The sequence below is a fragment of the Carassius carassius genome, chromosome 3 (genome assembly GCF_963082965.1).
Source record: "Carassius carassius chromosome 3, fCarCar2.1, whole genome shotgun sequence".
Classification (NCBI taxonomy): Eukaryota; Metazoa; Chordata; class Actinopteri; order Cypriniformes; family Cyprinidae; genus Carassius; species Carassius carassius.
The window spans coordinates 10,066,022-10,091,580 of NC_081757.1; the positions used below are offsets into that span (position 1 = coordinate 10,066,022).

The 25,559-nt window shown below is 36.6% G+C and overlaps 1 protein-coding gene across 4 annotated transcripts in view; it reads left to right on the plus strand.

Annotated features, from left to right (window-relative positions):
- LOC132118407 (DNA polymerase nu-like) overlaps positions 1-25,559 on the plus strand; it is a 72,604-nt gene that overhangs the window by 3,179 nt on the left and 43,866 nt on the right. Inside the window, exons 2-17 of one of the 4 annotated variants that reach the window (XM_059528241.1) lie at positions 7,349-7,491; positions 7,703-7,784; positions 9,706-10,508; positions 11,897-12,018; positions 15,848-16,378; positions 16,839-17,002; positions 17,222-17,334; positions 17,797-17,945; positions 18,069-18,137; positions 18,224-18,284; positions 18,792-18,856; positions 19,317-19,400; positions 19,578-19,670; positions 20,007-20,117; positions 22,075-22,140; positions 22,231-23,180. In XM_059528241.1, coding sequence (XP_059384224.1) covers positions 7,377-7,491; positions 7,703-7,784; positions 9,706-10,508; positions 11,897-12,018; positions 15,848-16,378; positions 16,839-17,002; positions 17,222-17,334; positions 17,797-17,945; positions 18,069-18,137; positions 18,224-18,284; positions 18,792-18,856; positions 19,317-19,400; positions 19,578-19,670; positions 20,007-20,117; positions 22,075-22,140; positions 22,231-22,371 — 2,769 coding nt within the window. In that variant the 5' untranslated portion in view covers positions 7,349-7,376 and the 3' untranslated portion in view covers positions 22,372-23,180. Of the gene's footprint in view, positions 1-62; positions 518-629; positions 916-6,483; positions 7,025-7,348; positions 7,492-7,702; positions 7,785-9,705; positions 10,509-11,896; positions 12,019-15,847; positions 16,379-16,838; positions 17,003-17,221; positions 17,335-17,796; positions 17,946-18,068; positions 18,138-18,223; positions 18,285-18,791; positions 18,857-19,316; positions 19,401-19,577; positions 19,671-20,006; positions 20,118-22,074; positions 22,141-22,230; positions 23,181-25,559 lie in introns of those variants that run through there. The other 3 variants (XM_059528233.1, XM_059528249.1, XM_059528258.1) reach the window with 3 other exon arrangements.

Below are 25,559 nucleotides of genomic sequence, written 5' to 3' on the forward strand. Positions count from 1 at the left end.
TTCATCCCTTAAATTGAGTATACCTCTAAATGTGTCTCATTTTCATTCCCTTCCTCTCTTAGTCTCTGTGCTACTCACAGGCAAGCAGACTTGAACCTGATCTGCACTCTGAGATCCTCTCAGTTCAGTCTGAGATTCAGTCCCTTATGTTAGATCCAGTACGATCTGCATTACGAGACTGTGCCCGCCTCCTTAATATCCCTGTGGTGCGTGGTGACCTCGCTCTTCAGTTAGCCAGACAAAATTACTACACATCCAGGCAGACTGAAGTTCGGGACCAACTTCTCCGTCAAAAGGCCTTCTTTGAACTTGTGCGTCTGGCCCAGGATGCAGAACTCCTTATGGGGAAGAGGGTGATGAAACAGCTTGATGAAATACTGAAGAGGCTGGAGGGGGCAGCAGAAGCTGCTGCTCAGAGACAAAACATTCTGACACAACCTCACTTAACTCAAGTCCCTTACCTTGGTTCTAATGCTAAACAACAGGTCATCACCTCCAAGGACACAGCCTTTAGCAGGTAACCCACCGTGAATGGGGAGAAGTTTTGTACTATGTAATGCAGTTTGGGTTTGTAAGACTATATCTTCATCTTCATCTATATCTATCTGTTCTATATGTTCATCCCTCAGGTTGCTGCAGATGCTTGAGTTGGGTAACGCCCCCGTGGAGAAAGAGGATCCATTCCAAACCTACAGTAGACTGGAAACAGCAGCATTTAAACTACAGGAGGATTTGGTCACTGTACGAGAGGCTTTGGATGGGGCCAGACGAGAGCAAGCCTATACTGGAGCTCGTTTAGAAAGTGACCGAGATGCACTCGACCAAGTGGCATACTCGGACATTGTGCAGCCTCTTCTGAGGCCGCAGGTATGTGCTACAGCCACACCTGCACTGGAGTTCTGCCCTCATGCACAGGTATGTCTTTCTGTTCTTTTTTCTCAATCTCACTGCCATTTTCAACATCATCCTTTGTGAATCCCAAGAACCGTGAGAAAATTTATCGTCAAATTTATTACTTATAAAATGCATGCACCTCTCAGTGGCTGGTCGTAATTGTTTGGTGGTGGGGTTTTTGGTGATTTTATTCACTGTGTTTTTATTTTTATTTGCTGTTTTAAGATTATATGGGCCAGATTTACTAAACAGGGCAAATTAGCGTGAGACTGCAAGCCCTTAACAGCACAGATGGGAGTGAAAAGTTTTGCAGATGATCTACGGAAAATGTTCAAATAAAAGAATACAAACACAGCATGCAAATATCCATAATGAACAATACAATTTACTAAGAGTAGCTCAAATTAGCACAGGGTCACAAACAAGCAGAGCCAGTGATAATCAGATGCAGGCAATCCACTAACAATACAGGAGCGTAATGATTAAGACGTGCTTTTTTGGGTGTTAATGAAAAATTTTAACGTAGTACTGCAAACCCCTATTAATTTAAATGCTCTTCTCCAATACATTTTGCATCTGAAAGGTAAACTTCTACAACTGCAACAAGGTTAGCCACAAAAATAACTTAAAAACAAAAAAAGATTTTTCAATCCATGGCTTTAGAGCAACTTTTTTTTTTTATGTCAAAAGAGAGTTTGCACTGATTTGAGCTGTTAGTATATCTGGCCCTTTTGTGTTTTCATTCTTAGTGAAAAGGTTTAAAATTGTCTATGGCTTGTGTTTTCTTTTGTATTTCTGCAGCACCTGTGATATTTCTTGTTTAAACACTTTAATTCTGCTGAGACCCTTAAAGCTTTTTTCCCCTTAAAGTTACTCCTGAAAAAGTGGTATTAAAAATTGATCTAAAACATTTACTTTTTAGTTTGATCTATTCTTATATTTTACCATGGATTTGCCATAAAAATAGACATAGCAGCTGGAATGACATTTAAAACAATTATATAATTAATTTTAATGCCTAATATTTTACTCTTCTTCCCAAGCCAGTGGTTCTCAAACCTGTCCTGGAGTACCCCCTGCCCTGCCCATTTTGTGTGTCTCCCTCATCTATCACACCTGATTCAACTCATCAGCTCATTAGTGGAGACTGCAAGACGTGAAGTGGCTGTGTCCAATATAGGGAGACATACAAAACATGCAGTGCTGGGTGTACATCATAGAGCGGTTTGAGAACCACTGAAGTAAGAGTTCAGTGTTAAAGTGCCCCTATTATGGATTTTTGAAAATTACCCTTCATGTAGTGTGTAACACCGCTCTAAATGAATGAAAACATCCTTCAAAGTTTTAAATCTGAAAGCACGCTGTGTATAATGTTATTGTCTCTCAAAAGAAAGTCGACTTTGAATCATTGAAACAAGTTACATTTAAAACGAATCCCAAAGCCATTTCTTGTTGAGGACAACATGAAACATTAGCATATGGGTGATCTGACCAAAATCTTATATCATAATATGATAAATGTTATATCTCGATAACGATATATATCTTAATATACCGTATTTTCCGGACTATAAGTCGCACTTTTTTTCATAGTTTGGCTGGTCCTGCGACTTATAAACAGGTGCGACTTATTTATCAAAATTAATTTGACATGAACCTAGAGAAATGAACCAAGAGAAAACATTACCATCTACAGCTGCGAGAGGGCTGAATAAAGGTTTTTTATATTAAGATTTGATACCATAGAATTTTCATAATCCTCGTCACCAATGTCAATATCAAACTAATACAAGAAAATAATAATAATAAAAAAAACTCAACCTCAATGGAGATACATAAACAGTCAGTGATGAAATAAGAACAAGAAACTAATTACAACCAATAGGACAAAAAGTACAATAAATAAGAAATAGATTTTGTAAATTAATTAATCTTCTCTGTGTAAGTTATATCATTAAAATCATTTATTTTCTTCTTATTCTAGTTACAAAAGTGATTTAGTCAATAGCAGTGACAGATTTTCATGATTGGCACACAGGACGAATATTGGACCGCTTCCCCTTTAAGACCAAAATACGGATCCAATACTTACATATGAGCTTTCTCTTGAAACTGTTTACATTCCCTTAAGACCTAAATGACTGTGTTTATAATGATTCTTGAATTTGGACACATATAAGTGTTTATGCAATCGTTCAAAGCCAATAAAGTTGCTAAAATGCTCACGAGCTTCACAAGAAACAGAGACAGCGCGCACATATAGCTCTGTTGTTTGTGTTTCAACAGCCTAAAATCAGTTGTTTTAAACTGCAGTGCTGTAAAAACGCATGCATTGCAAACATTAAGTTTTCATGACTGCACGCACAGCAACGTGACGTGAGCTTGCACATGCTTTTATTCACAAGTCTGCCTGCATCCCTGTGTAATGCATGTAAGACTGCTGTCATTTAAATAATGAAAAGCTCAATTTTCACGTTGGTCTGAATGAAAATTAAAAATACTAATTCATTCTTTGCCACTAGGTGCACTTTTGATGTGGTCAAAATAGCTGTTTACCCGGTAACGCTGTACACAAAGCAGTACTGGCTTTATCAAGCATTACAGCAGGATTCCTCAAATCTTACCATGGAGTTTAGCTCCAACCCTGATCAAACTCACCTACCTGTGATTTCTAATGATCCTGAAGACATTGATTAGCATGTTCAGGTTTGTCTGATTAGGATTACAGCTAAAATATGCAGGAAAGTGGATCTTGTGGGCCAGATTTGAGGCCATCCTTAAAAATATTCTTGTTTGCCGTAACCCGACCGACCCTGTCAATTTAGCACCGACTCAATATATATATTTTTTTTGCTTTTAGTCCGACCGACTTGCCGATTGTAAATTTGCGTTAAGACCGACCAATTATTTTTTTACTCTTCAAACAACTAATACAAACGCAATAAAATACTATTAATTATATTTAAGTATTGTAAATATATAAATTGCCTTGGCCTACATACAAATGAAGGCTATCTTCTTTAATTAAAAAAAAACCAGTGACGCCATCTGTGTTTACACGGATGTCACACTGTGTCCTGTGCGTTTTCTTCGTCTCATACTCTCACTCACTGTCAGAGTCAACGGTTCGCGCTTGGTAATGATGGCTGCCTGCGGCTGCAGTAAACTAAATGTTCGCGGTCACTGTTCAAAGTCATACGGGTTCGGGCACCATAATACATCTAAAAATATTCATTAAAACAGCTCGACACCGCTTTAACTTGGCACAAAGTTCTGGAAAAACTGTGCCCAGATCTTTTCCCATCCCTTCTCCTCTCTAGTCTAAAACCGTGACCACACGTGTCGACTGTCACTCTATGTTCGAAAATCTATTGCACGAATCAAGCACGAATCAACCAACACAAGTTTCGAAAACGAAAATAAGAAAATGATTTTAACGACCTTTTTCTCGGAGCGCGTCCAGGTTTTTTTTTTTTTTGAACAGGCTTCACACAGCAACTGCAGCTTCGGACAAACACGCATAACAGCAAATAATACTTCTGCACAATGTTTCTCTTTTTACAACAGAAATGTGAATTCAGCCGGTATTCAGTCTCATACAGTTTCGGGCTTGAATCACCTAGGGCTGTCAAAATAGCTGAAAAAACTAAATTCGATTTTTTTTACTTAAATAGGCTATGATCAAAATTTGAATTGTATTCGAATTTTAAATGCATAATTTCAGTTAGGGTGAAGAAAAGCTTTTTGCTTCTCTTCTGAGGCTCAAGATAGCGCATCGAGCAAAATATTAGGCTACTGCATATTTATTCAAAGCATTAGAATACATGACTGTGAAAAAAACATAATATTTAAGATAATGTTTTTGAACCAATTATTATTAATTAAGTTGCTTAAAGAACTATAAACAAAACAGCATCATGTATGCATGCATTGTTAAATAAATAAAAAGGGCGGAAAACCAGTCACACAGGATACATTTTTTCATTTAAAAACATGAGATGCGCGAAATATGCGTTCTGTGTGAACGGCTTGGTTTCAGTTTTGATGTAAACAAGATCTTCTCCACATTGATTTTTTTTTTTTTAAGTGGCTTCAACTGGATAGGCAAACATAACCTTATAATGCAATGACACATATATTGTCATCGCATCTCGTGCGCGTACACGAGGTGAAAGATGAGAAAGCAGATACTGCGTGTCGAGCTCGTCCGCCTTTGAAAGTTGTGTAGACACAGCTGTGCGCGCGGCCAGATGGAATCGAACACGTACCGGGGCTCATAAGGCAGCTTCCTTAATGCACACCTAAAATTCATATGCGCATTCGAATGTGGATTTTTATTTTAAATTCGACGAATATTCGAAAAACATTTTTTTTGATAGCCTAAGAAAGCCTTTTGATATAATTTTTTGTTGTTGTTGAAATTTAATCGTAAACACAGCATGTTGAAGCCTGCAATGTAAATGTTTTGCATTATGGCAGTCCACTCTGCTTATTGTTTTTCGAAAATGTTGCACTCTTGTTTGTCATTTTGCACGTAACTTCACGCCAATAAATCATCAGAAATATTGGTCTTTACCAATATATTGAATCTTTACATTCCTCCTGCCTGTTGTCCATGGATTTACCTATATTTGGTGTTATTTGCCGTATAAAACTTTAGACATGCAAAATCGATTTTACAATCGATTCAATAAACACTCGTCACTCAAATCAAACAGGATTTTTTTCACAAAAGTGACAACCCAAGAAAGCAAAGTAAAAGTTCTCTCATTTGTAGGTTGCATTGATAGGCTACGTAGCGGTGGATGTAAAACAGTACCTCATTTTTTTCTCACCTGAAATTCATGCAATAAACATGTTTTTGACAAAGATTTAAATTTGTTTGTGGTCTATATAGCCTGCATCAAAATGAGGTTTGCAATGATGCGCCCGAAGGCACGGGTTGAAGACCCAGTCAGTGACTAATTCAGTATGCTAATTTGTTTAAATTCATACCGACGTCATCACAATCACAAAAATTTACTTTTTTTTTTTACATTGAAACTTGAAAAAAAAAATATAGACCGACCTACCGACCCTTTTTTTAAAAAAATTTACTGTTACTGCAAACCAAAATATTTTTAAGGATGGCCTGAGGATCCCTGCATTACAGGCTCATGATGAAATTAAATTGAGACCACTCGGACCAATCACCTCAGATTAGCGTCACACAAAGTTTTTAAACAAATAAGTTAAAAATAAATGCATATGAATGTAAACCTGTTGTTGGGGACTCCCAAAACCAAAATATCAACCTTTCATAACCCATAATAGGGGCACTTTAATAAGGAGTTCATGTGTAGATTGGGTTATGTGTATTTCCATAACATATCAAGCAGAAGAGGGATAATTACAAGTTGTTTAACTCCATCTCTTTCTCCTTGCTCTTCGTCTCACCCTTTCAAACTATTTTACACTGTACACACTGTCATGTACATGCCATTTCCCTTCTTTGACTTTTACTATGCCTGTCACACTTTCTGCCTGCTTCTGTACTTGGCACCTCCTGCTCTCTGTCTGATTTGTTTTCCACCCACTCTCTCTGTTTAGGAGCTCACAATAGTTCTTGATGAGTTGGAGGTCAAGCAGAAGGCCTTGTATACATCTCTTCAGGACATAGTTGGGGACTTGAAGTCCAAACGAGGGAGGCTTGAACGCAGTGCCACCCTGAGGAGAGAGAGGGAACTGTATGTTTATTTCCATCTGGACCCAAGACTGCTCAGCAGAGCAGTGAGAGATATAGAGGCTCAAGCAGGGGTTATGTAGAATCAGAACAAAGACTTTGTCTACTCCAGCCAACAATACAGGGGTCCCTGTATAATTATTGTTATATGCAGATAAGTACATGGACCATTGTTGCTTCTGTTATGGAGCTCCGAAGGATTAATATAAAAAAATTTTTTTATTCTTTATTTCTGATATCTGCTAAAAGTTCATGTTCTTTAGGCATGTCATATTTGTATTTAGTACATACAATTTTACGTCAATTTGCATTTTTCAACAAATGTTGTACTGAACCTTGTATATATTACTTATAGTTTGTTGGTGATTAAAACTTGTATCTTTGTAAATAAACAATTTGTTATCTCAATGTTTCAGCAAATCTTTTTTGTGTGTGTTTTAAATGTTTTATAAATGCAGTTTGATTCTTTGCCTCAATACATTTAGGATTGTCAACTCATTAAATAAGACCACCTGAAAAGCACCAGGCGACTAAGTATATTATCATTTGATAGATCTGAGTTGACTGACAGACAGACATGGGAACAATGGTTTTCCACACATATATTGTGTTGTGGAAGAGTATGACCAGAGCCAATTATGTTGCATGTGCATGTTTGGTCCCTTTGATGTTAGATATGAATCTAGCACCTGCTTAGATTGGACTGCTGTTTTTCTGAATGTGTGTCTACAGGGTTAAGACAGACTAAGAGCAGCAAAAGATGGAAAGCTACCTCTGCAGCAGTCTGAACACAGCACCTCTCTCTGCAGCAGCACAGAGCGTCATAGCAGCCCTCCGGGTCCAGTATGTGCACAGAACAGACAGAAGCAGAGCTAGTGAGTCAGAAACAGAATATTCTAACAATATTATTAACTTGAGGCAAGTTGTGGCCAACAGGAAGCTGCATTATATTGGGTATTAACACTCAAGTTAAAACTTTTGACCTATGCTTGGTGACTTTAAGAAAGACTAGTTCACAAACAGGTGTTAAAAATGGTTTAAATATTTTTTTTGTCTGAGGGAATCTTTAACTATTAAAAATTACAGGTTTATCTGGTAGAGGTTTCGGACTGTCTCAGCAGCAGGGCAGAGATGACAGAAATCAAGATTTGTTTGCAGGGAAAAACAGGTGAGTAATACCACTGATACAGCATCTACAGTAACAGTTTTTATTTAGATATTTGCTGTGCATATATTAAGCCAACAATAATGTAAAGTACACTTTTGTGTACACTAAAATACAGTTGAGAAAACGTAAAAAAAAAAAAAGGTCAACTTGTAGTAAGACTTTTGATTTCTCTCAATAGTATTTAAGTTATTCTCAGTAAAGACACTTTGTTTAGCCAATGTGAATTAGTTTGTTCGTGCAATGCTGATTGTCAGCAACTGAAATAACAATGTTCTTGAGGTAAACTATTTTATTCTGTTTCCTGGAAGAAAAAATGTGTATAAAGTCACTATATTATTAATTTTGATTAGTTATGAATGACAAACCTAAATGAATAACTAAGTTTAATATGTAGACAACATTGTCTTTGCTTATATAATAACAACTTACAATACTAAGATAGCCAGAAAAAGGATATAAATAGTTTTACATACTCCAGGTCTCAAAACTAGACACACAAACCTCAGGAACAGTGACAACAAATGTAAAAGAAAAAAAGAGCTCTTTACGTTGAAGTACAAAAAATAACTAGCAATAATGACAACAACAAAAAAGTTTAAATAAAGTCAGCAATCCACAAAACAATAATCCTATAACAGTAACTGCATCATTTATTCATGATAGGAGCTCACAAAGCTTTAAAGGGATAGTTCACCCAAAAATCAAAATAGTCATTAATAACTCACCCTCATGTCGTTCCAAACCAGTAAGACCTCCATTTATCTTCGGAACACAGTTTAAGATATTTTAGATTTAGTCAGAGAGCTCTCAGTCCCTCCATTGAAGCTGTGTGTACGGTCTACTGTCCATGTCCAGAAAGGTAAGAAAAACATCATCAAAGTAGTCCATGTGACATCAGAGGGTCAGTTAGAATATTTTGAAGCATCGAAAATACATTTAGGTCCAAAAATAGCAAAAACTACGACTTTATTCAACATTGTCTTCTCTTCCGTGTCTGTTGTGAGAGAGAGTTCAAAACAAAGCAGTTTGTCATATCTGGTTCGCGAACGAATCATTCGATGTAACCTGATCTTTTTGAACCAGTTCACCAAATTCGTGTATGTCCTTTGCTTGTTCTCACAACCTTTTGCTATGCAGGTAATAACCATGTTTGCTGTAACTTCTCAAAATAAATCATCCAAAAGCGAAGACACTCGGTGCAGGTCACGCCAGTATGTTCTTCTTCTTCTGTTTTTTTGACGCGTTGCACGCCGCTATGTTGACGGAATTCGTGGGATTTCATGTGTTGCGTGATATCTCTGCCCCGAAGTAGCAGTGCTTCGCCTAAGCAGCAGTGCTTCGCCTGTGCTTCCCCATAATATAGTCCCAAGTCAATATCTGCCTAGGAAATCGCCTAGTGTTAATCTGGATCGCTATTTGTACTCGTTGTGAATACGCAGGCCACAAGAAGTAATTAGGTGGGTTTTTTTTTATTTTTTTGATCACTTTTACTCAGGCCATGCTAGCTGGCAACAAAGGATTCCATTCATTGTGCTAAGCTAAGCTAACGCCGACCCAGTCAAACTAAAACAATGCATGCACTGACACAAAAATGCATTTGCCCACCTATCTAAATGTAGGAAATAATGTGAATAAGCCCTATTTCAAAAAACGGTGGAGTGTTCCTTTAAACTCTGTTCCGAAGATAAATGGAGGTCTCAAGGGTTTGGAACGACATGAGGGTGAGTTATTAATGACATAATTTAGAATTTTGAATGAACTATCCCTTTAACATTTCAACAATATGAATTCTTTGTTCAGACAAGTGTTTGGTTGGGACAACATTTGGGGTAATCTTGTATAGCTTGTAGAAAATCCTAGTCTTAAACTGTTTACACTGATAGTTTCTATTGTCTTTATCATTTTATCTTTCTGTCTTTAGAACCTGGGATTCTAATGATCTGGTGCAAGATTCAAACCACTTCAAGTTAAAGGATGTGACCAGGAATGAGAAGTTTGCAGTGTACTATGCTGGTGATATGATAAAGCCCAATGTCCAGCCTTATATCCCAGTAGCACAGGGAGAAGATAGTTTACATATGTTCCGCTTAAATAGCATTGGGAGCCCTCAGGCTAGACCAGACTTTAAGACAGAAGCAGAGAACCATAGACTGACCTTCAGGAAGAGGAGTTGGATTCAACCAGCAAGCTCATCTGAAAAAGACCCAGTAGGCTGTGATCAACATGAGGCTCCTCCAGTAAAGAGGTTCAGCTCTGGGCAGCTTACATTTCCTACTAACAACTGTCATCCAGCATCTGAAGAAAAAGAAAAGAGGATTAATATTGTGGACAAGCAGCAGAAGACTCGACAGACAGAGTTTTGGAGTTGTCGATCGGCGTTGACAGCAAAAGATAGCAGTGAGTCTGTTTTTGAAGACATCTCAAAAGAGGCCAGAGCTGACCAAGCTGTGTTCATACAAGTGCAGCATAGTAATCATATGTCAAATGTAGAGAAACCAACCTCTAAGTATGAGGACCTGGAGAGCAGCCATTACTGGAAAAACAGCAGAAACTCTGAATTGTCACTTCCAGTGGAAAGCTTTGTACATGCTGAAATATGTGGAAGTGTCTCTGTCCTTGAATGTGTGCAAGACATACCTGTTAGGTCAGGTGAAATACAGGACTCAGTGGAAGAAAAAGAAGACAGTGGCTGTGAAAGAAGAGCGATTACCAAGAGCAGAACAAGTACAGTGCTTGATGGTCTGCTAGACTGTACAAATACATATTTTGACAAATCTTCATATTGCAGACCTACTTAGGGTGGCCATATGTGCCGTTCACACGTGAAACACCCCAGCCAGGATTTTAATAATGCCTAAAATATCCAGGTTTTTGCTATTTGCACTGTGCGGGTTGATCGTTGTGTAACATTCATGAGAGCTATAAAGATTTAAAATCCTGGCCGGGACGTGTCCCGTATGAATGGCGCATATGGCCACCCTAGTCCTACTATATCACATGTAAGCCATTTTCCTAGTCCAGGGGCAGGCAAGTTCGGTTCTAGAGAGCCACAGTCCTGCAGAGTTCAGCTCCAACCCTGAAAAAAACCCTTACCTGCCTGTAGTCTTAGTAATCCTGAAGACATTGATGAGCTTGTTCAGGTGTGTTTGGTTAGGGTTGAAACTAAACTCTGCAGGACTGCGGCTCTCTAGGACCGAACTTTCCTAACCCTGTCCAAGTCTGTCTGCCTTATGAAGACTGGTAAGACTGCCTTTTGAAGACAGAGTTAATATCTGATTTGCAAATATTTTTTTCTTGTAGACCAGTCCTTTGTTGAACCAAGTTTTATCAAGATAATAATTAATCATTACAAAACGCAGTTTAAAATGGTTTAAAAGTGGCATATTGGTTTTACTTTTTTTTTTTTTGTGCATGTCAGCTACATACAAGCTTATGATGCAACAAACAGACACTACCCAATGGGCAGAAATGAGATGCATGCATCCACATGCCACTGACAACGCTTAGGCTACGTTCACACTGCAGGCTGAAATGACCCAATTCCAATTTTTTTGCCCATATGCGACCTGTATCTGATCTTTTCATGACAGTCTGAACGACACAGATCCGATCTTTTCAAATGACCCAGGCCACTTGGGTATGTGGTCCTAAATCCGATACGTATCCGATCTTTTGAAATGCGACCTCCGTCTGAACGGCCAGGTCACATGTATCCGACCTGTACGTCATTGATACACTACAAACGCCATAATTATGCATTGAAGTAGGTGAGAATGAGAAGATAAACAACAACCATGGCGGACGATGCTGCTTAAATAACTTTAATATTGCTAAACGAGCTCCGCTGTTGACTACACTGTTGTTATGACATCCATGTTTAGCTGCTTCCGCAAACAACGAGTGACGTTGTTGGCCGTTGAGTACTCTTCTGGGCATGCGGATCACTTCTGGGTCATTTTATGTTCACACAGGAGATCACAAAAGGTCGCATTTAATTGGAAATGTGAACGGCAAAAAAATCAATTTTAAAAAAAAAAATCGGAATTGAGCATTAAGCCCTGCAGTGTGAACGTAGCCTTAGACACTATTCACTCTTTTTATCATACACACAGATTCTCCCCAGCCAGATGAGAATACATTTCTGATGCCTGTTGGAGAGCGAGATGGAAAGGTGGAATCCACTGTACCCCAACCCAGTGATGGAGTGCAGCACAGCCTCCAGCCCCATTCTCAAGTAATGTACTCACTCCAGTGCTGAGAGAAGACAGTCCTTCTCTCAGATGATATGTCATCAGAGATGTGTTTGTCTGATTTTATTAACTGAAACTAATATTATAATATAATAAAATAATAATATAATATTTTTTGATGTTTAGCTGTAAATAATAATATAATATTTTTTGATGTTTAGCTTTTGCTAGGGGTGTGCAATACGGCAGTTTTTGATCGTGGATGATAAAAATGTCTCCACTATCTGTTTTTGGAGAAATATTGTAATATCGTGCTACAGCACACATTCAATCAGCTGCAGTTCTGGCACCTCTGGTTCAATATACTGTACAACGCAACATACACTCACAACAGTATTAACTCAGTGAGAAAGTTACACTTGCTGCGGTTAAACATTTAATTTGCGTGCTGTTCTGACATGCGCCTTTCCAGTGCCCATACACCTACAATGTGCACGCACACTAAAATATTGCCATATAGCGCCTTACTGTGCTAAGATATGTATCGCGTCAGATTGCGCTAAAATTGTCAAAATACATAAGGTTTATATATGAACACAGTTGCTTATGTCTAAACTGAAAGTAAAAGTGAGAGAAAAATGGATGCGTGCCTGTATATTAGATGTGTGTGGCTCTTAAAGAGAATTACTAAACATACTGTGGACTGTAATTAAAGGGATTGTTCACCCTAAAATGTAATTTCTCTCATTATTTAGTCACATGTTGTCCCAAACCTGTATTAATTTATTTCTTGTGCTAAACATAAAATAATATATTTTGAAGAATGTGGGTAACCAAACAGTAGCTGGTCCCAATTTAATTTAATAATAGAAATGATCAAATAGATAACATTCAACAGAAGGAAAAAAATAAACTTATTCAGGTTTAAAACAACCTGATAATGAGTAAATGATGGTATAAAAATAAAACACTATGACAGAATTGACAGACAGAAGAATCTTCTTGACTGAAGAACTTTAATACAGTTGCTTTAATAATAATCAGTGTACAATTGTTGTATATGTGATATTTTTGCCATATCACCCACCCCTAGCTTTTGCTAACAATGCGCTAAATAGATTTTGGAAAGGAAGAAATAAGATTGTGAAACTCTACTAGCCCACAATTCTGACTCATCTTTAGGCCTATAATTTCAGTTTCTGCTTGCTGTTTTTTTCTCTCATTTGTTTATTTATATATATATATATATATATATATATATATATATATATATATATATATATATAGGGTGCGATTTGTGAAAAAAACAGAGGGGGGGATGTTTTGAAACATTTTAATTCATAAAAATAAATAATGAGAACATGAACTAGATGGCGTCATGTGCTAATTAGCATATTTATAACGTAAGTGCGTCGTATTGTATTGCCTCCCTATGCTCACATACTGCAATTTAATTTAGCCATTTAATTTAATTCTCAATAAAACTGTTTTTATTACTATATTTTAATGTTTCTGTTGTCAGAAAACGGAATGAATATTATAATGACTGAAATGTGGTCCATTAAGACTACATAACCAGCTCTCAGACATTAATCTGCACTAATGAAATAAAATACACATACGATAAAGTCAGTGGTTGTGCTGTGACTGATGTCGGCTATACTTGCTTGTAAAATAGAATTAGAAGCAACAGAATATATTTCTTTTTTTTTAACTGAAAGTGCTGCTGCTCTCTGCGCTCGCTCGCAGATGCAGAGAGAGGCTCGCGCTGGGAAAGAGAGACCTTGCGCTCATACGGCAGCACCAGAGAGTCTCAGAGAGGCTGCGCGGCAGCTATATCAGAGCCAGACAAAGTAGTGCATTTTAAAATAAAATTGACTTTAATCAAACCACGGATCCGTGATAAGTTTTGTGATCCGTCTCACTACTAGTGTAATAGCACTGATCACTTTGAGGGGGGGGTAAATTTAAAAATAAAAAAATAATTAAGCAGAGGCAGGGATACATTGACCAGAAGGGGGAAATTCCACGCATCCCCCCCGGCAAATCGCACCCTGTATATATATATATATATATATATATATATATATATATATATATATATATATATATATATATATATATATATATATATATATATATATATATATATATATATATATTAGGGCTGTCAAAATTAATGCATTGACGCAAATTTATTTTAACGGCACTAATTTTAGCAAGGCGCACGCGTTTTCTATTTGACCCATGGCCTAGCCCGTGGTTGGAAAAATGGAGATGCACAGTGTTGCCAACTTAATGACTTTGCAGACACTTTTATCGACTTCTTTTATTTTTTAAGCGGCTTGCGACAAATCTTTAGGTTTTGCCCAAACCTTAGGCCTATTTAGTTTCTGAGACTAGCTGACTTGCTAGCTGATTGCCTGATCCTAACTCCACCCCTAATCCCAACCCCTCCCCCACACCTATTCCTAAACCTAACCAATACAAGGCATAATCTGGCAGGGTGCAGAACACTGGTACTGCCAGAGGTCTTGCTTTCCCAGCGCGTGCACACACCTTTTTCTCTCTGTGTGCGTCTGCATTGTTCAGCAACTGAGAGGAGCAACAAGCTTTCAGATATTATGTTGCTTCTCTATTTTTACTTAAAAGTATAGCCGAAATCACAGCACAGCTATTGTCTTTATCTTATGTGTAGTTGATTTCATCAGACGACGGCTTGATTGTCAGGATTTTTGTGCAGATTAACATCTTTGAAGGGAAAGCTGGTTATGAAGTCTTAATGGATTGCATCTCAGTCACTATTTCATATTCATTCTCTTGTCTGACAACAGAAACAGTAACATATATAAAGTGAAAACAGTTTTATTGAGAATTTAGCAGCATCAAATCTTAAATTGTCTGATTCGTTCTGATACCCTACAATGTCCTGACTTTATTCTGCAAACAACTTTTATTCTACAAGGTGTACTCTTTAAAACTGTTAATAAGAAAATGCAGCACAGGCAAAAAGTCTTTAGTGTTTAAGGGATCAGTTATGAGGGTCTCCCTGTACTCCGAGGGCTCAGAGAGGTGCCATTAACAGCACACATTACATTGTTGGAATAAAGATGAAAGCATCAATCTGCATTTATGGCATTTATGTAAAAAAAAAAAAAAAGAGTTCTTCCTCAGGGTTTTGAAGTACAGAGCAGCAGAGTGATGAAGTGAACAAGTACTGAAAATAAGTAAGCACACACATACAGTGCTAAGGACAGCATCATTTCACCTGCTTACAGACTTACCTGGACAAAAAACACTAAATTCTTGATGTTCTAAAAATAGCATGAACATTAAAAAGCCTCACTTATCTGGGGATCAGTTATCTAGTGTGCAAGAATGTTTTGAGCCTGAATACTTGGTGTAGTTTTTGTAGTATTTGAACTCCTTTCAAGGTGAAACAGCCTACTAATGAATAATGGAAATCTCCTGCTGCAGATGTCTGTTACGTAAAGAATCACAGGGGTCATTCAGAGGTTGAGAAGTACCAGACGAAGACTTGTCCTAAGAGCGATAAAAGTGTTGGTGCATCAGCCTAAAAACTGCTTTACAAAGCTTTACAAGTGACAGCCTGGGAACTGTGTGTACATATTCTCTTATTGAAGCCTTTTTAAGCTGATTTGTCTGGCACTGACAGCCAAACTCTGAAAAGGAGGATTGTGTGTGGATGGCTGTCTGCTGCTGATTTAAGCTTTTTGAAGTTATGAATTTGGCTTTATTTGAATTGTGTGTAAAATTTTCTTCCCATGTAATAGAAGCTCATTTGAACTCAAATGTCCTTGTCTTTAACTTTACTTGCATTTGTTGTCTTTTGTTGTATGTTGTCACATACAGGCTGGTGAGATGGAATCATTTCCAAAGCATAAATGGGAACCCCCTGGACCCTCACAGGAAGCTCCTAAGATAATTTCATCACAGGAGTTGCGCAAAAAGACCCTCAGAGCCCTCAGGTTCCCCTCACAGCTCTTCCACAAGGCAAAAGTAAAGGGGTTAAAAACTTTCCAAAAACCAAAACTTTCACAGCCTAACGTCAAGAGACAAACTCATCCTCTCCGACCACAGAAAGTATTAAAGAGACAAGGATGCAATAAGCCAAATCACTCCAAATCCCCCAAGCTCTCTGATCCAAGACTTTCAGGATCCAAACGAAGCAATGAAATGCCTTCTGAAACAGACAGAAAAGAAGATGGAACCACTGCAACCACTAAAGGGGCCTTTAGTTTGACCTCTGATCCCAGGGTGTGTGACACAGGCCATCTCTCAAAAGAGGAAAGACAGTGTTTGTTGGAAGAAGCAGGAAAAGTCAAAGCATTTGTAGTTACCATGGTATACCAAGATGGCACCACGCAATTGGACCCAGAACAGGTGTGTTTACAGAGTCACTAGATGATATTCATTGAGCTAAACTTTTAAGCTTTGGCTGTACTACAAATTTTGGTGGATATACTGTACACTACTGTTTAAAGCAGAATGGTTGAGCAGAATAGTTACTGCTTAAATAAAAAAAGGGGATGATAGTTTGACACCGAAGACTGGACTAATAGCTGTTGAAAATTCAGCTTCACCATTGCAAGAATGAATTACATTTAAAATATTTCCAAGCAGTTATATTAAATTGTTATAGCATTTCAGAATGTTAAAGTTTTGCAGTATTTTTTATCATATGAATGCAGCCTAAGTGAGCTTGAGACTTCTATCCAAAACATAATTTTTTTTTTTAAGATTAAGATAGATTTAATACAAATTATGTGGCAAACTGAATGTTGTATGAGTGGTACTGTATGTGAGAATTAATTGTCAGATATATTCAATGTCTCTCCTAAAGAAGCTGCGCCCTTCAGTGTGTGGCCTGCTGGTTCTGCTAAAGAGGGAATTGGATTCAGAGGGACCACAGGACAAACCACCAATCAGGGTTTTGTACCTCAGACTAGAGCAGGCACCAGCTTGGGCCCAACAAGACTATACACAAAAGCAGGATGTCTTTACCAGGTGTGTTTTTGTTTGGAGGGGAAACGAGAAGAGACAGAGGTATTTACTGTACATGTAACTGCTGTCTTTGTCGACAAGTAGCATTACTGAATTGTTTTCCTTTAATGGGATATTGGTACAAATATGATTTGGAATTTAGTGTAGGTGATGACATTTGTGGATGCTGTAGGTGATGTTCAGTGTGTTTTACTTTGTATCTGTATGTCTGTGCGTCCTTAGAGAAATGCTCATGCAGATGATGTGTGACACAAAGCCATTTGTATGCTTTAAAGCTAAAGACCTGCTTCGCACAGCACTGAAACACTTCAGCAAAGACTTGAGCTGGAAACAAGGTGGCACACACATGAAGTTTGAATTTTATCTCTGACTATTTAAACAGTTACCGTGTTATATAGAATAGGAACTCAAATGACTACATTGAAAATCGTTTTTTTTTCAGCAGGATATAAACAATGTTTTAGGACATATTGTATTAAAACAGCAAAAAGTTGATTTGAAAAGTGAAAATTCTATATTAAATTTTAACATAAATATTTTATTTACTAAGTCAATGATTAAACAAGCAAATATGTGACATTTATTTTAACTCATATAAACTTATGTAGTATAAACTTACATAGTAACTCATGTTCCTGCTTATGTTGAAGAACACAAGATGCTCTTAAAATCATGAGAAGAAATTGTAAATACATTAATAGTAATGTTAAAATTACCATGAAATATTAACTTTTAATGAATCTAATTTTTTTAATGTGGGAACAGTAGTAATGTGGGTATTATATTTTTCTTTGCAGTGTTGGAGTGTCATGTGATGGATCCTAAGATTGCAGCGTGGCTGTTAGATCCTGCCGATTCTGCATCCTGCTTTCAGACCCTGCTTTACAAGCACTACTCGCATTCAGTTACGTCCACATCACTGCAACCTGTGCTTGGGCAAGCCAAGGTCAGATATACACACTTGATTCAACAAATGGTGTTCAGAAAAAACTGCAGCGGTGTGTCTGAATTTCGACTTTGAAATTACACTTTTACAGTGGCATTCTGCCTTTCTTTACTGCTTTAAAAGGTGACTCAAGTGATCTCAAACTTGTCTCTCTTATACAATCTAATGGTGGAACTACATAACAAGCTTCAGGTAATTTAAAATGAATCTTTACTAAATAAAGCATTAAGTACAGTGTTTCTCAGTTTTCTCTTAATTTTCTGTTTCTTTGTCTATAGACTCAGGGGCTGTGGCAGCTCTATTCTGGCATAGAACAAAAGATGATTCCAATTCTGGCAGGTCTGCGCAAACAGATTATAGAGATAAAAAGTGAATGATTTAACTCATAATGTCATTGCATTTCCCTGATTTATTAATTTCATGGTATAATCATGAGTTTATTTCAGTTTTTACTTGAAAACTTTTTACATTTCTTTTTGAATGTCACTGGCATTTCTTTTTCCATCACTGTATGTTGTTTATCGTGAAATTTTGAAATCACCACAATTGACACTATATGAATTTTGGCTGTTGTTTCAGATGCTGTCAAATGCATTTTCTTGCTTAATCATGTAATCTGTGAGTTAGGCACTGGAATGACATTGGAATTAATATATTTTTCAAATTTTTTAGTTACTAAATCGATTGAATAAACCTTTAGTACAACACATTCATTCATTATATCTTTAAACGCTGTTTAAGAAGGGAGTTATATATCACTGTCTAATGAATTATATTTAGGCTTGCATTTACAATAAAGCCAATACTTTTGACTTGCTGCATTAACACCCCCCCCCTCTCTCTTAGTTATGGAAAGCTATAAAATGCATGTGGACAAGGAGGCCATGAAAAATACTTCGGAGTTGCTAGGGGTAAGAGTGTGTATGATTCTATTATGATTCTATAAACAGCCATAAACCATGATTTTCTCAGGCTGTCTTCCCTGAGGAAGAATTCTGTTGTTTGTAGTTAATATTAATGATTAGATCTACCACTGCTGGCATCTGCTTTCTTAAAAATAACATTACCATTTCCTTTCATATCTCTTGGCTTCTCCCTCACAAGTTCACATATATATTGTTTTCTCGAGTGCTTTGTGTATGTTTATTTCAACTTCTGCACTCTTCACATTTCCTCCTCTTCTATTATTCTTCTGCTTTGTACATCCTTCTCATCCTCCCCCAGTTCTCCCAGAAGAAGGGAATTTATTAATTAAACACTTCAGGATTGTCCTGTGTGGGGTGTTACTGTACCTTCTGTATTTGAATGTGTCTAATTGTGCAGCAGCACCCTTCGAACAAGTTTCTCTCTTGTGCTCTCTCTCTTTCTCAGTCTAAGCTGAAGCAGTTAGAGCAGAAGGCTCACCAGGCTGCAGGTCAGAAGTTCTTGGTGTCCAGCAGTGCACAGCTCAGACTGGTCAGTGTTTTTGAAAGGCTTTTGATACTTTGCTAGCTATCTGCCTTGACATCATTTCTGAGCATAATCAAGATGCCCAAAAATGTTGTCTATTAGATAGGTTTTGTTGTCACTTATTCGTTGATAGTTACTGTAATGCAATTAGAAATATGTATTACAAACCTCCTATTTTTTCAGATCCTATTCGAGAAGCTGCGTTTACATGAACTTTGTGAAAATAAAAAGCTTCCCAAAACAATCAAAAAACAGCAGTCCACATCAGAAACAGCAGTGAGTACACATTTAATGTCCTTATATGTGCAAAATAACATGAGGTGTTCACATGGACGTTATTGTGGTTACACTTTATTTTAAGGTGTCCTTTTTACAGTGTAATTATATTTAAACACTCAATATTAATTAACGGCATGTACTTACTATAGGATTAGGGTTAGATTATGGTTTGTCATGTAACTGCATATTCTGCATATTATTTAGACATTCTTATATGTCTAAGAGTATGAATTGTTTTTTATTTACTCATCACCTATGATTCTTTTAACTAAAATTGAAAGTAGAATGTATCATTTTTAATTCAGTTTCTGGCTTTTTTGCACTCTATTTTAGCTATTACAACTACAGAAGCTGCATCCACTCCCAAAAATCATACTTGAATACAGACAGATTCACAAAAACAAGACTGCATTTGTGGATGGCATTTTGTCTTGCATGAGCAAGGTGAGACATTTGACATAGAGAATTTTAGAAATCAAATGTTGCACACTAGGTGGCAGTACAAGAGTGTCACAGTTGAGTCATTATTTTGACCATGTTCCTGTTCTTTCTCCTTTTGAAACATTCAATTAGGGTTCGTAACTGTAGGGCTTAAAGTTCTCTGGCACTGTGACGGATTTACGACATGCAAAGTTTGGCTGCGGAAAAAAATAATCCTACATACATAGAAAAAAAAAAATCTTGTTGATATCACTTTCGGGACCATGAGTTTGCCTACCAATGGTATGAGCGGAGCAGCTTTCACTCTCAACCAAACTATATATGATTGCCAGAACATATTAACTGGGATTTTTTTAAAAGATCCTGTTCACACATAATATATTAAAGGGTTAGTTCACCCAAAAATGAAAATTATGTCATTAACCCTCTGGAGTCGATTAACGTGAATACGCGTTATGAGGCATTTTCTCCTGATAACCCCGAAAAGAACTTAAATTACACTTTCAGTTTTGATCGTACAGATAAGAGCAATACATCAATGGAATCTGTAAAGGGTCTACTTTTTTTTTATGTATACAGACATAATAACAACAGAACTTTGTGCACTTATAAATTAAAGATAACAAACAAGATGTGCTGTCTGCAGCCTTTGTCTGCGCTGATCTTCATTTACAAACACGTCATTAAAATGAACTGTAACTCAGTGAATACTCAACGAAGAGATATGAGATATATATCTATAGAAAGCCTGACATGTCTACTTTTAAACTAAACAAATGCTGCCGAAAACAAATATTCTGATAAAGTAATCCATATGAAAACAATGCGATGTCCGTTTTTCACGTCTCCCTTCATTATCTTCTAATGCGACCACGCCCATGCGCTGAACGTGCTTTTGAGATATCATAATGTTTCACTTGAAGCACGCGGCTTGAATACGCCCATTTAACAGAAGACAATGCAGCGAGACTGTTCAAGTTTTTTGTCAGTCAAACATATAAAAAAAAAAAACAGTGTTCAATTTAAATGTAATAAAATTTGTGCTGTTAAGTGTTATCCCCATACTGCCATGATGTTATGCAAAACATTTTGTTTTATGTGGATATTGTAATGCGAGTGAAGTAGGCTATAATAAATAATAATTTGGCATTCAAATACATCGCGAATAGGGAAACATTAGATTTGTTTGTCGAATGAGAGACCCAACATTGGTTTGTTTCATTTTAGCCTAAATGAATTTGTTTTGGCTTGTCATTTATGTTGCTATAACTTCTTATAGGCTATTTTTTATTCTTGTTATTTTTTAAAGGATACTGTTAATTGAAAGGATTTGTTGTGGAGTGAGGGGAACTAAAAAGCATAGATATGTTTACAGTGTTTATTATAATGTTTGTAAACATTTTGCGTCGGCATTAGGCCCATTTCTGAATGAAATAATAAAATGTCACTTATTAATAGGCGACATTATGTTTTTCTTTTTTCTCTAAAAACATAATTTTATACACGTAGCATAGCCTATTTTAGCAATGCAGCAAACCTTTTTAAATATTTTGATAAATTACCGAAAATAAATAAATTACTTTTAAATCCGTTTTAACTGATTGTATTAATTGGTAAAAAAAAAAAAACGGTCTGTTAGCAGTTAACCAGTTAAAATGAACATTCTTATTGCCATAGTATCCTTTCAAATGTTAAAGATGTTACAGTCATTGCATTCCTTGCATGTGCTGCCCCGCCCCATCCCACCCCCGGAAAAAAAGTTCAGGATCAGTTTTTTTTTTGCTTTAACCCCTGTAACTGTATTTTTAATATTTATTGTTTTATCCAATGTTTTCTGTTTGTTTATTTATTTATTTTAAAACCTTTTGAATGCTCTTTAAATGACTCAAGCTGACAGAATTAACATATTATCATTGTTTAGTAAATTGTGTGCTTTTTTTTCTCTTTCTCTGCTTCTCAGACATTTATTTCTTCCACATGGAATCAGACAAGTACAGTGAGTGGCAGACTGTCTGCTAAACATCCTGTGAGTGCTTCTAATTTGCCGTTTCAACTCTCAATCACATGCCTGTTTACTATTTATCTTTCCTCCCTATTCTCTCCTTCACTTTTCTAGGTGTTTTGTCATACTGTGTTTCTCTTTGACACATGCACACATTCCCACTATTTTTTTATGAAAAAAGCCCCTCTGAGACTGGTATACAACTATTTGCTGCTCCATTATGTTGTACCTTTCCTCCTCTCTTGCTCTCTTTAATGTTGTGAAAAATCGATAGATCATCTCTAGGTCTGTCTCAGGGTCCAGAATTCACTTGCTGTACGATTTACACTGTTGCAACACTACACACACACAGAGAGAGATCACTGTCCTCTAATAATATCTCAAGATAAATTTTTAATCCATCATTCTTTCTTTAGAATAATTGGGCTTTAATTGATTATTTGGGGCTCTAAGACATCCCTCACACCTCACACTTGTCACATACATTTATGAATGATCTGTGTCTCCTTCATGCTGTATTCATTTAAGTCACCTCTGGGAGTTTGTCCATTTGAGTATTGTAACTTTAACCACTGCGTTTAAAAATTCATTTCCACTGATGAGCTAGCATATAAATGAGCTTCATTAGCTGCTAGGACTAATTGAGAAAAATCATCGGCCATTAATTGCAGCCTAGGGATAGATCATCCTGAGAGTTCAAATGATGCAGAATCATACTGAATAGCTTTGATATTAAAGCTGAAATTCGCCTGCATTTCCCTGTTCGGCTTAACTTTATAATACTTCTGTTTCTCTGTGTTCCAGTGGGTGAGTTTAGTTTTTTCACTATGTCATCAAACCAGCAGGCATGCCCCTACAATTTTGCCTTTCGTACTTTACTTTACTTCTTTTCCTTCTCTTTCTTTTTTAAAATTATTCATGAGCAAGACTAAGCCAGAAGCTTTCAGGCAATCTGGATTTAAGAAGGATTAGATTCAGTTCTTCATAGCTGATTTTGTGCTATATTCTGTGTATTTTGTGAGCCCTTCATATGTTAGATGTTAATAAGGCTTTTAATTTTTTTTTAAAGGAATTAATACTTTTATTCAGAAACCAGGCATTAAATTGATCAAAAGTAAAGACATTTGTAATTGTTACAATAGATTTTGGATTTAATAAATGCATTTCACATAAATGCTGTTCTTTTGAACTTACTTTTATTCAGAAACCATGCATTAAATTGATCAAAAGTAAAGACATTTGTAATGTTACAATATATTTTGGATTTCATAAATGCATTTCAAATAAATGCTGTTCTTTTGAACTTTCTGTTCATCAAAGAATTTTCAAAAACAAATGTATGATGGCTTCCACAATATTATGCAGCACAATTGTTATCAACATAGAATAACAATATGAAATGTTTCTTGAGTACTATTTCAAAAAGTTAAAATAATTTCTAAAGGATCATGAAGACTAAAGTAATAGCAGCTTTGCCGTTACAGGAATAAATATATTTTTTATATATATTAATATAGAAAAACATTATTTTAAATTGTAATAATTTTTCACAATGTTACTTTACTCTTTTTACTGTGTTTTTGATCAAATAAATGCAGTGAAGCTAAGAAACTAAAAAAAAAAAAAATAATTAAATTAAAAAAAAAACATACTGACCTAAAATCTTTGAAAGATTGTTTATGCGTGCTATAGCTGTGTATCACCAGCAAAGTCACGATATGAAATGTATCACAATACAGAGGTCACGATACGATAAGTATCACAATATGTGAACTGAATTTCACCTAAGAAGAATTTAATAAAAAAGTTATTGGCAGAGCATGCAGTTGACCATTTGCATTATAAAGGGCCTCCATAACTGAACCACAGTATAATATAAGTAATGGCATACAGGTGCATCTAATTTATTCATTATCTATTTGTAATTTAATTTCAAAAAGCAAACTTTCTTATATTATAGATTCATTGCACACAAACTTGAAATTTCAAGTGTTTTTTTTATTTGAATTCTGATGGTTACGACTTACAGCTTCGGAAAGTTTTAAATTCAATATTCAATTGATTAGTTTGACTAATTTTGATTATAAATACTGGGTATCTCTCTCGTTAATTTAGAACATGCAACCACAGTTATGGGAAAGACTTCTGATTTGACGGTTGTCCAAAAGACAATCATCAATACCCTCCACATGGAGGGAAAGCCACAGTAGGTCATTGCAGAAAGGACTGGCTTTTCACTGAGTGCTGTATCAAAATATATTCATAGAGAAGGGTTGTGCCGATAGACGATAGTATCGTGTATCGACGATAGTCAGAGATATCGACGATAGCAGATGTCTCTGTCGATAGTCAAGACGATATTAGGCTCATTCTACTATTAATGTATTAAACTAAAATAATCATTTTTATTTTTTTATTAGGCGTCCTATTATAATTCAGCACCGTATTTTACTTCAGCACTGTATTTCTCACACACACACACACACACACGTTTGTTTTTGTGAAAAGTGGGGACATCCCATAGGCGTAATGGTTTTTATACTCTACAAACTGTATATTCTATCGCCATTCACCAACCCTACCCCTTAACCTAACCCTCACAGGAAACTTTGTGCATTTTTACTTTCTCTAAAAAAAAAAACTAATTCTGTATGATTTATAAGCGTTTTGAAAAATAGGGACATGGGTTATGTCCTCATAAGTCACCATCTGCTTGTAATACCTGTGTCATACTCATGTCATTATACAAAGTTTTGTCCTGATATGTCACAAAAACAAGAGCACACACACACACTCCCACCCATCCACCCACCTTGCGCGTGTGAGTAAAAGAGCATTTGAGCCTGTAGCCGGTGAAGGAGTCTCCCTTCACAGACGTATTTTTATATTTAACGTTAGTTTATCAGTATGTTTAAAGGGATATTTTTTCAATTATTGGTGATCCCATAGGCTCTCTCTCTCGTGCACCTGTGCTGTTTAAAACACCAAATAGTTATTTTATGACAAGAACAAAGAGTCTCTCTCTTTTTCCACCCATGCACGATAATTTTGTGTATTGTCGATCTCACGGGCTGACGATATGACGATTTGAAAAATGACCATATCACCCAACACTAATAGAGGGTTGACTGGAAGGAAAAGGTGTGGTAGCAAAAGGTGCACAAGCAAACAGGTATGACCACAGCCTTGGGAAGATTGTCAGGAAAAGCCGATTCAAGAACTTGGGAGAACTTCACAAGGAGTGGACTGAAGCTGGAGTCAGCGCATCAAGAGTCACCATAGTCAGACGTCTTCTGGAAAAGGGCTACAGCTGTCACATTCCTAGAACCAAGCCAATCCTGAACCAGAAAAAAATGTCAGAAGCATTTCACCTGGGGTAAGGAGAAAAATAACTGGACTGTTGCTCAATGGTCCAAAGTCCTCTTTTCAGATGAAAGCAAATT